This window comes from Mercurialis annua, linkage group LG2, assembly GCF_937616625.2.
Source record: "Mercurialis annua linkage group LG2, ddMerAnnu1.2, whole genome shotgun sequence".
NCBI classification, from domain to species: domain Eukaryota; kingdom Viridiplantae; phylum Streptophyta; class Magnoliopsida; order Malpighiales; family Euphorbiaceae; genus Mercurialis; species Mercurialis annua.
Genome location: NC_065571.1, coordinates 55048477 through 55061013, shown reverse-complemented (window position 1 = coordinate 55061013; position 12537 = coordinate 55048477). Strand labels below are relative to the sequence as shown.

The following is a 12537-nucleotide window of genomic DNA, read 5'->3' as shown; positions in this document are numbered from 1 at the left end:
ATATATATTACAAAATTAATATTTTTCAATTTTCTTTTACAACAATATTCTCATAGTAATTTTTTGATAGATTTTCATAAAGAATATAAATAAAAAAGTGTATGGAATGCAATTTCATCAGATATCAATTTGAAAATTTGCTGACCTAACAGGTAAGCAAGCCATTAATTAAGTTCACAGCCCAATCTTCAAAAGTTTATCCCAAGAGTCGAAACAGCCCAGTCCAACAGTTATTGGGCTAATGAAGCATTAGCCTGATTGCGAGTCTATAGTTTTGAATTGAATTCCAATCTCATTTATTCTTTTGTGTGGGTTAATATTCCGTTTCATAATAATTAAAAAAAATAGCTTAAAATTAATTGAAAATAAAAGAAAATACATTAATATAAAAAGTTTTTTTTTTAAATCAAAGGGTATGATATTAAGGAAATAAATATGTGAGTACAAATACAAGAAAGCAAATAACTCTAAACTTGCATCTGCAGAAAAGAACTTTTACATGATTGAGCTAAGTTATGAGCCTCTGCATTAAAACGTCTTGAGACATACCGAACCTGTGATTCATGAAACCTAGATTGGAGATGCAAAGTATCCCGATAAATTCTCCAAACAGATGAATTACATATAGATTGTTGGTGCATAACTTAAGAAATTTGAGCGGCATCTCCTTCAAAAATCACAGAAAACCATCCCATTTTCAGTGCCCAAATCATAGCTTCCCGTAACGCTAGAAACTCTAGAACTCCAGGATCCCATATGAATCGAAAGAACGCTGTGAATCTCCCTTTTGTAACTCCCAAATTATCTCTAGCTATAACTCCAATTGTACCAAATTTATGTTTGTGATCAGTGGCTGCATCATAATTGAGCTTGAGTATGCCCTGTGGTGGAGGTATCCATCTGAGTTGCTGAGGAACCCTATTTTCCAGAATTGGAAACGAAGGAGATATATCCACCTGACTATTAGCAAATTCTGTAGACGCCTGACAACTTACTAAAGAGACTTCAGAAGGTTGCACCACCATGTTATCAAAAACATTTTTATTCCTGGTTTTCCAAATTTGCCATAAAATAAAACAGAAAAGTTGGACACTACTGTTTGAAGAATCCATTTGGTGCAACTGATCAGTAATAATCAACCATAACTGTGAGAAATGAATAGATGGAAAATTGGAAGCACGCAGAGAAAGAGGACTAAGGAACCAAACCTGAACTACTTGGGGACATTCAAAAAAAAGATGTTCCAAAGTCTCCATTTCACCACAAAAGGAACAACAATGCGATGTTTGCAATCTCCTATCTAGTTCTGCGCCTGTAGCTAGACCACCATGTATGGCTCGCCATAGAAAAATCTTAATCTTGTTTGGAAGTAAAAGATTCCATAAGAATTTCCAGCGTGCAGGATTAAAATTTGGCACGGCAACAAGATGCATAGGATATTTTTTTTGTAATGCTGTATGATAGCCAGATTTTACCGTGAATTGACCATCTGCAGTATATGCCCATACGATTCTATCTTCAGCTTGAAACATGGATAATGGCATAGATAAAATAATGGCAGCCTCATCCTGTTGAAATGTATTTAAAATTTTACCTGGATCCCAAGTAGCAGTTGAAGGAACTTTAAGATCAGCAACTTTCATGCTCAAGTCTGGATGAGATACTAAATTTCGTGCATGAGGAAGAAATGGATAAGTTGGAGGAATCCAAGGTTGAGTAAAACAGTGAACACTATTTCCTGAGTTTATTTGCCAAAGGAGGCCCTGTTTCAACAATCGAAGACCATGAATTAAGCTTCGCCAACCCCATGAAGGTCGTCTTCCAATAGAAGCATGTAAGATATCAGTATGAGGAAAATATCTTGCTTTCAAAACCTGAGATAATAACGAATTTGGAGACTGAACTAATCTCCAAACTTGTTTTGCAAGTAAACTTTGATTGAAGCAAGCCATATCTTTAAATCCGAGGCCACCATTCCATTTGCTTTGACAAATAGTAGACCATGCAATCCAATGCATTTTTCTTATATCTCCATTTTGACCCCACCAATAAGTAGCCACCATTTGATTAATTTTGTTGCATAATGAAACAGGAAGGCGAAAGCACATCATTGTATAAATGGGTATAGCAGAGATGATAGCCTTTATTAACACCTCCTTACCTCCCATAGAAAGGTAGTTTTCTGTCCAACCATTCAGTTTATGCTGAATCTTGTGCACAATATGACTGAAAGTAACACTTTTAGAAGCTCCAAAGAAAGTAGGAATTCTTAAATACTTCTGAGATTGGGATTGATGCTGAATCTGCATGAAAGAAGCTATCTGTCGTCGCAACTGAGAATCCACATTTGCACTAAAAAATAGATCAGATTTATCCATGTTAATCACTTGTCCACTTGCTAAAGCATATTTATGTAACAGAGGTTGGATTCGAATAACTGATTGCATATCAGCCTGTGAGAAAATAATGGAATCATCCGCAAATAATAAATGCGATATAACTGGTCCATTCCTTTGCAATTTGATACCAGACAAAAAACCTGAATTGACAGCTTGATCAATCATATGAGATAAACCCTGAGCACAAATAACAAATAATAAAGGAGACAAAGGATCTCCTTGTCGCAAACCTCGAGATGGATGAAAATACCCCTGAATATGACCATTAATTTGAATTGAGAAAGTTACCGAAGTCACACATTGCATAATCCAATTGATGAAGATATCTGAAAAACCCCATTTCTGCATAATGTGTTGCAAAAAACTCCATTCAATTCTATCATACGCTTTGCTTATATCAAGCTTTAAAGCCAAATTCTGACTATGTTTAGTTTTCTGATGCTTGAAAGAATGTAGTATTTCATGAACGAGCAAAATATTTTCAGATATAACCCTATTCTTTACAAAAGCATTCTGGCTGTAGCTGATAATGTGAGGGAGAACTTCTTGCAATCGAGCAGTCAAGATCTTTGAAATAATTTTGTAAAGCACATTGCATAAACTTATGGGTCGGAAATCAGACACTTGTTGTGGCCACTTGACTTTAGGAATTAAAACAATAAGAGTATGATTAATACTCTTAAGCATCCTTCCTTTAATAAAAAAAAAAGATTGTACTGCTTGAGTAATTTGATTTCCAATCAAAGGCCAATAAGTTTGAAAAAAGAAGGATGTAAATCCATCAATACCTGGAGCCTTCCAAGAATTAATAGAGAAAATTGCAGTATGAACTTCAGCTGCTGTTATAGGGCTTGATAAAGAGGCATTCATTGTTGCTGTAATAGTTGATGGGAAATGTTGTAAACAAGATTCAATCCCAACTGGAACACTGGTTTGATATATATTTTGAAAATGATTGAGGATGAGAGTATTAATTGAAATTTGATCAGTAACCCAAGAACCCTGCATACTTCTCAAACCAGAAATGTTGTTTCTTCGGTTCCTCTCTTTATATTTGGCATGAAAAAATTTGGAGTTGCAGTCCCCACATTTTAACCATTGAACTCTTGATTTTTGAGCCCAATATATTTCATCTTGAATATGAAACTGTTTTAACTGATACTCCAAATCTCGAATAGTTGACCAATCTATATCCATAGGAGAAATTTGCTTGAGATCTATTATTCTGCGTGTAATAGCTTCTGTATTGCGATAGGATCTCTTGTAAAGTTGAGAACTCCAAGTTTTCAAATGATGTCTAGTTTGTTTCAATTTAGTAAAAACTTGGTACAACTTAGATCCTGCTACAGATGTCCCCCAAATATTAGTGAGTAATGGTAACACCTCAGGATGTGTACCCCATCTTCTATCAAATTTGAACAAGAAAGATCGACGAGGTATAAAATTCTGAGTATTTAACAGTAGAGGGCAATGATCTGACCCTAAATCAGATAGGTGTAGAATGTTTGCCTGTGGGAATAAGGATGTCCAACCCCCTGAAGCTAAAACCCGATCAAGCCTGAGTCTTATCAAATCAGGATATTGCCTCCTATTAGACCATGTAAAATGGCTACCAATATATCCAAGGTCTAATAAACATAATTCACGAATGAAATTCAGAAATTGGAAATGAGAAGCTGGGACATAGGCAAGTCCACCTTCTTTCTCAGAAGGGTACAATATATCATTAAAATCTCCACACACTACAAAGTTATTTAACAACTGAGATTTTAAAGCAGCTAAACAAAGGAACTGAGAACACCTAATTGCTGGGTTACAGTGAAGATGACAAAAGATTACATCAAACAAAGAACCATCTTCTAATTGCACTGCAGCCACAATAAAGAAAGAAGAAGTGAGTTGAATATGGACAGTCACTTCATCATTCCACAACAGAAGTAACCCACCAGCAGTACCTTGAGGATCCACCAAAAAATTATTACCAAACCTTGGTTTATGTACAAACTTCTTTAGTGTAGAAGCATTGTTTTTAGTTTCTGCCAAAAAGACTATCAGCTCCTACGCTATGTATCATATATCGTTGAAGTATCTATCATGTATTACAATGTATTTTTTTTAAGTAACAATAAAAACGTAAAAATAAAAATATTTTTATTTTATAAGTAAAGATAAATTTTTTTAGATTTAAAGCTCTTTTTAAAAGTTAAGTATTAAATTTGGCTAGGTTTGTACTTTTTCCCATTAACAGGTTTCTAAAAAATGCTATTTATTCAAGATTATATTTATTTATTAGTTTCAGATTACATTTGTATTTCTTTATATTGGCATCGACCAAATATTTAATTTGTAAAGTGAGGTCTTTAGTTACTCATGAAAAATATTATGTAGTTACAAAATGTATCTTTTTATGATTAATATTAAAGATCTCTAATATTAATTATTAAACAAATTACTATTAATTTTTTAATTTGTAAGTGATATCTTTAGTATTAATCATAGGAAAATACATATTTTATAACTATCAAACTATATTTTCTTAACTTTTTTTTACGATTAATACTTAAGATTTTTAGTATTAAAATACATCATCCTAACTATCATTCTTTTGTTACCTAGCTATAAATCTTAAAAGAGTTTAAATGTGAATCCAAAGACGGATCCAGATAAAGTGTGTAAGGTTATAAAGTTGATAAAATTGAAAAATATATTTTTTCATGCTGACATACTATAAATTTTATATCAATATTTTTAAAAAAATATTTAGTAACAATTTGCACATTCAACTTGTAACCAATAAACAATTTACACATATATTAACTTTACAGACCAATCAGTTTTAAAGTTAGTAGTTATGGTCAACTAATTTTATTTTTGTAAATTAGCTTACAAATTGAGAGGGTAAATTATAAAAATAGAGTTGATTGATCATAATAACTGATTTTAAAATTAATTTATATGCTAATTGTTCTTGTTTATAAATTGAAAGGATAAATTGATACTTAAATTTTTTAAAAGAAATTAAAATTGTAAAATAGCCAATTTCCACCCTACATGTAGCAAAGCTGTAAAGAGTACAATACATATAAGCCTTTTGGGACTAAAGTAACCAATTTTATACTCCATAGTCAGCGGGAGTTATTGATTGTTGTACCTAAACACTTAATTGACAATAGTAGTACTTAGAGGTTATCTGATTACAATTAATTAGTGATTCTGCCTTTTTTTTTTAAGTACGGTCGACTCTTTAATAATTAATATATATAGTGGATCAAAAATTTATTGATTATTAAAATTATTAATTTATTAAATTTATATAGAAAAAATTATAGAACGTATAAAATATATTTTAAAATATCTACATTCGCAAACTTAATATTAATATTATATTATATACACTTCACAATCACTCAATTCAAAATAAATAATTTTTTTCAGTTTGAAAAATATCAACTTGATATTAAACCAAAAAATAATTATCATGAAGCTGTATTCATGAAATAAAAAAAAATTAATATCTTTTTATACTAGAGATGCTTCATTTACTTTTACTTGTTCATCTAATAACTTTCCTTAAATTTTTTTCAAACGAACAAAAAAATCATAATTGATGGTATTTCAATTTCCACCTTATGAATTAAGGTCAGTGTTACCCCAAATAAATCAAGAATTATTATATATTCTTTTTTTAAAATCTCTCTAATAATTAATATTTCTATAAAATATATTTAAAATTTTATTAATTATTAAATAACAGAATCATTAATTATTCGACGTGGAATGAATTGGTTCCCTTAATTTTCTATTAATTATTAGAATTATTAATTTATTAAATATTAACTATTAAAGGGCCTACTGTCTAGAGATAAAAATGAAGTTGAAAATGGATATTTAAAGGAAAAGATGCTAAAAGAATATAGCACAATTTTTTACGTTTTTTATTTATTTTAAACACAAACTATAATTTGTCTCCTTCAGTATTTCAATTTTTTCAACCTTTTCATTCTATAACCTGGTATGTATTTTATGCTTTAATTTTTATAACAATCACGTCGTTGGCCATATGGATGACTAAAACGACGCCAATTTAGACATCTATACTGTATGTGTCACTTAATGAAAGGTTGTACTATTAAGTGAGACGTTTTGTAATTTGTTCTTAAATCGACAAACACAGACACAAAAGATTGTGCTATATGATAACTATGGATGACATGATTTGATTTAACTGGTTTATCATTGATATTTTAGTCTCAACCAATAATACTGATTTGATAAATTTTCAAACCAAAATCAAATCAGACAGATTATAAACCGACAAAATTGGTTTGGTTTGTTTTGATAATTTTTTCTTTGAAACCAATTCAAACTAATATCAAACTAATTCAAACCATTATTAAACCAAAATCAAATCAGACAGATTATAAACCAGCAAAAAATAAATTAATAATTTAAAATTATTTATTCATCATAAAAATAAATATTACATATATGTAACAAATTATAATAATGACTAACAAATAAAGAATATTTTATAAAAAAATTATATTATATTTTTTTTATTTTATTAGTACGATGTCTTTATTATAGAAATATAACATTTATTGAACGATAACAAATATATAAATGATTATTTTACCAGATGATATTTAAATATATTATTTTATCAAGTACAATTTTAAAAAATAATAATAGAAATTTTATTTTTCGGTTATAATGTTTATAATTTTAATAAAAATATGTATGTTTGTATTTGTATATATATTAGTTTGGTTTGATTTATGTTGGTTTGAAATTTTTGAAACCGCAAATCAGACCAATAATTACTTTTTTTTATTTTACAAACCAAAATCAAACTAATAATCTTTTAAACCGTAATATTTAATTTGATTTGACTGAATTAGTTTGACTTGATTGGTTTGAATTTTTTTCTGTACAGCTCTAATGGTAACGTTAACCCAGGAATATAATAAGTGAATTAGTATTTTTTTGCTGCCAAGGTAAGAATAATTGATAATAATGGATAAGTTTTGACACACAACCTACTCTAAAGTAAAATATTCCAAATCATGTTATTTGGTAAAACTAATTAATTGACACTCCACCTTCCAATTCCATAGTTTAACATTATCAATTGCTCGAATAATATAGCATTTGTTACTGTTACTAAAGGTGTCATCTATCAATTGTTACTAATTAGATTTCAATTTTTAGAGATGCATGCCATAATTTTCCCAATCAATTTACTAGAAATAGAATGCAGCTAACTAAACCCTAAAATATTAACCACATAATTTAAATTATTGCACATTTTGCTTAAAATTAAGATTTCTCTCTAATTCTACTATGTCTTTATAGAAAATTGATTAGGCATATAATTTTTTTGATAAAATTAAGTATAGAATTGTTGCGAGCGCATATCTTAATTTCTTAATATAGATATAATGCATAAGAACGTTATACATTTTCGTATATCATATATGATAGTATATTTTAAGGTAATTTTTATCAACAGTCTCTGAATTTTACTTTCTTTCTCTATCAATGGAACTTGAAGCAGAAAATTATGTTAATATTTTCAACCGTTTAAAAAGTTTAAAACGTATCCAAGAGTTCCCATACTTTAAATGTTTATTTCAACTGCTTATATCATCTGTATTATGTTAACATTGTCAGTTTTAATTATGTGGCATCTGATTTTACATTCCATTTAATGACATGTCAACCACCTAAAATTGTATGTAGAGGGTTTAAATTTTTTCCATTGTATATTTTGCAACATCATCTAATAAATACATAAAAATAATTATTTTATTTAAAAATAAGTATATTTCATGCCTCCTTTTTTTGTATCTCTTCATTACTCCTGATTTTTTTTTCTGCAATAAGAGTTTATTTTGGCCTCTAAACTAGACACAACAGATAAATAAAGGTCGAACTCATGGTTAAAAAAAAATAATGTATTTGATATTTTGTCTCATTTTACCGCTTCAATGAGGGGTCAAACTATAATGATGTATTATATACAAATTGGAGCAGATGTGACAAAATAATTTGAAGTTGAAAGAGTAAAACAATCCAAAATGTCAAGTTTATGGTGTGTTTTTTTAATGTCATGAATTTTGCCTCAATTTATCTTTTGCGTCAAGTTCAGAGAAAAATGAACCTTCGTTGATTTTCTATGTTTCTCCCCTACAACCAATCTTCACCTTCTAGCATAACCAGTCCCCATATCTGCCATTAGCCAGTGTCGAAAGACGCTGCCAGTCTGTCCCAAATTCCGCCATCAGCAATGAACTTGCCTTCAGCCAGCAAGCGCGCCTTCCGTCATCAAACATAGCCTACAATGCATGAACAATGAATATTGCCTCTAGTTTATGAACGCCAAACGCCGCGTCCGACCCACAACAACAACATTTGCTCATCCTACTGTTGCCAAATCATCCTACCTCCGTCTTGAAAGACTCCAATAAATGATAAAAACATTTGGGCAAAACCAATGCAAAAGCCCCTCTACTTTATCTGTTTTGTTAGAGAGGCCCCTGACGCAAAGTTTGTCACGTCTGGATCCCTGTATTTGTCAATATTCCAATTTCAAGGTCCTTATGTGGATGGAAAATGGAAAGTGAAATTCACTCTTCGTTTAACTTAAGGATATAATTGTATTTTATAGCTACTTACCTAGAAAAATACAACTACAAACTTTAAAATTTGGAAATTCAGTACCAAATCATGAATCAATGGAACACTTAGAAGAAATCAGTAACCAAATCACGAATTTTAGCGCGATTTACAATTACAATTCGAACTTTGAAACTTGACAATGTCAGTAACAAACTCTTATTTTTTGAAAAATTGGTACACCGAGCTAAAAAAATACTAACGTGAACATTATAATCTATATAACATGTTATTACATGATTGGTCGGTGTATTAATTTGCCAAAAAATAAAAGTTGGTTACTGATATCGTCAAGTTTCAAAGTTCGTGTTGTAATTGCAAATCACGTTTAAATTCGTGATTTAATTTACAAACTCTAATAATAATAATAACAATAAAAAAGATGAAAAAAAAAATGTTTGTTGAATGATGTTCGAAGTGGAAGATGACAAGACACACTTTCAAGCAAATATAAAAATTTAGAGAAACATCCCCATCAATTTGGGGATGCAGTGGAGATATTCAACAAATGTTTATTCTTTTTGTTTTTGCCAAATTATTTGTATGAATCATTGATAATTATGAATTTATGATTATAATTGCTGTCCTCCTTCATTATCTATGCATGCTTTGACCTTTAATAAGTATATATTATTTTCTTTTATAAAATTATCTGAAATACTGTCATCATATTATAGTATTGATTAAATTAAATTTAAATTCATAAAGAATCATATTATTGATAATATTCTCTCAATTAAATTTTAAAGCAGCTGTGTCTGTTGAATTCGACTCAAAATTTCTGACTAGACTATTGCAATTCATTTTTAATTGATACAATACAAGTGTTCATATAAATATACCCTATTTTTACTAGGGGTGAGCACGGTTCGGGGGAGTCCGGGGATTGACAAATCTCCGGAACCAAACCAAAAGTCGGGGATATTAAAAATTGGATATCCGGATCCGTACCAATAATCGGTTCGGTTCGATTCGGAGATTTTATTTTTCGGTACGGTTCGGTACGGGGATTCGGTCCTAATGGTTCGGTATGGTTCGGTACGGATATCACTAAAACCACGGATATTATTTTATTTAAAATGTGATCTCTACTATATTATAATATATTATTTTGACTTTTAAAATTAATTAGCTACTCATTCATTCTTTTTTTTATATATATTTTCAACTATTACAAGTAAATAATCATCAATAAAATAAAAAGACACAACATGTATATTATCGTTCGATTTAATATTAATTTTTTAATTATTTGATAAGGGTACTTTTAAATATTTTCAAGTCTAAAATTATATCATTTTTGTTAAAATTATGTAATTTGGTAAATGATAGAAAATAGGCTTAATCACCAAAAAATGCCAAACCTATACGTTTTGTGTCAATTATAGGCAAACCTTTAAAAATCACCAGATTTAGCCAAACCTTATATGTTCTGTTTCTTTTTTAGCCATTTTTGAATCGAACCGGTTTTTCTGACACCGTGGCGTCCACGTCACCGCCAACTAAGCAATTGGCTGGCATGTCAGCTGAAATATTTAAATAAGGTTTGGCTATAACTGACACAAAATGCATAGGTTTGGTATTTTTTGATGAATAAAATAAATTTTAAAATTAAATAATTAAATGATTAATTATATTATAATAAAATTCATATATATTTAAAAAATAATATTTTTATTTAACGCTAATTAAAATTAATTTATTTTTACTAAATTTAAAATTTTTTTACATATTTGAGGGATATATAATTAATTTAAATTCTAACAAAAACAAAAAATGTTATATTCATCTTAATTTTTTTTTTAAATTTCAGGCGTCGGTTCTTTGACACCGCCGCCGTTTGAGACCTAATTGTTCGTCTTCCGACGAACAATCTGAGAGTAATATACACAACAAACATACGACAGTGTTCATAAGTCAACTATACACACATAATTCATAAAAATAATTACTGAATAGACTGTTTATTTAAAGGACGAGTTTAATTATTTTCTCTTTTTTTTTCTTTATAAAGTGAAGCTCATTGCGGTGTAATCAATATATATTATGATGTTTATAAGCATAAACTCATGTCATTTTACTCGGCATAGCCAAAAAACTTACCTTAATTTATACATAACTATTTTATTTATTACCTAAACCCAGTCATAACAAAATCTCAACAACATTAAAAATACTAAATCAAGTTCAAAATCATTATAAACATTAATTAAATCATTTCACCAAATTTAATTCAATATTAATTCCTACGTAATACGTTAATTCATTTTTTTAATTACATATTCATTAAAATATATTATAATATAAATTTATTAGATTTAATTAGGTTTAATAAAAAATTAAAATTAATTTTAATTAGTATTAAATAGGAAATATTAATTATTTTTAAATATATATAAATTTCATAAATGGTATAATCAATTTACTAATTATTAAATTTAAAAATTGGCTTGAATTTAAAATTAGGTTTATTCACCCAAAAAATACCAAACCTATATTTTTTGTGTCAATTATAGCCAAACCTTATTTAAATATTTCAGGTGTCATGCCAGCCAATTGCTTAGTTGGCGGTAACGTGGATGACACGGTGTCAAAAAAACCGGTTCGATTCAAAAATGGCTAAAAAAGAAACAGAACATATAAGGTTTGGCTAAATTTGGTGATTTTTAAAGGTTTGGCTATAATTGACACAAAACGGATAGGTTTGGCATTTTTTGGTGATTAACCCTAGAAAATAATGAATATGTGTTGTTCATATTAATTTATAAAAAATATTTTTAATAATTATTAAATATTTGATAAATTCATATAAATTTTATTGAAATATATAAGTATTTTGTTTTTATGTAAATTAATAAATTTTTTTATATATATAGACTAATATTTTTAATATATATTATTTAATTTTATAAAATAATTTTAATTTTTAGTAATTCAAAATTAATACAAATATAATAATCAAATGAAAATTAGAATATATATATATATATATATATATATATATATATATAATTTCGGTTCTTCGGGTATAAGTTCGGTATTTCTTCGGTTCGGTTCTCGGTACGGTTATTTATAGAAGATCCAGAACCGTACCAAGAAAATTTTCGGTATGGTTCGGTTCGAAAAAAGTCAATGGTCAACGGATATTTTTCGGTCCTGAATATTTTCGGTCCGGTTTTCGGTTCGGTTTTGGAGATATCCAGGATCCGTGCTCACCCCTAATTTTTACAGGTATAGATAATGGACGAATCTGCACTGATATTTTATTAATTTTAAAGGTATAAAATAATCAAGAAGGATGATAGACAACATAAAATATTTAGAAGAAAAAGACGCTGTTAATTAGTTGAAGTTGCTACTTCCTTTATAACTACAGGTTTTGGTTCTTTGACTTTGTTTTGTATAAAATATAATTTTTATTTATATTTGTATTAAAATAATTTCAAAATAAATTCAAATT

At 28.8% G+C, this 12537-nt stretch overlaps 1 protein-coding gene across 1 annotated transcript; it reads right to left on the bottom strand.

The window, feature by feature from the left end:
- Positions 1-419: 419 nt before the first annotated feature.
- Positions 420-4641, bottom strand: LOC126668753 (uncharacterized). Its single transcript, XM_056104722.1, has 3 exons — positions 4632-4641; positions 1595-4435; positions 420-1489 (listed from the first exon to the last, which is right to left on the bottom strand). Exons 1-3 carry the CDS (start codon positions 4639-4641, stop codon positions 645-647), a joined length of 3696 nt encoding a protein of 1231 aa, XP_055960697.1. The 3' UTR covers positions 420-644.
- Positions 4642-12537: the final 7896 nt, after the last annotated feature.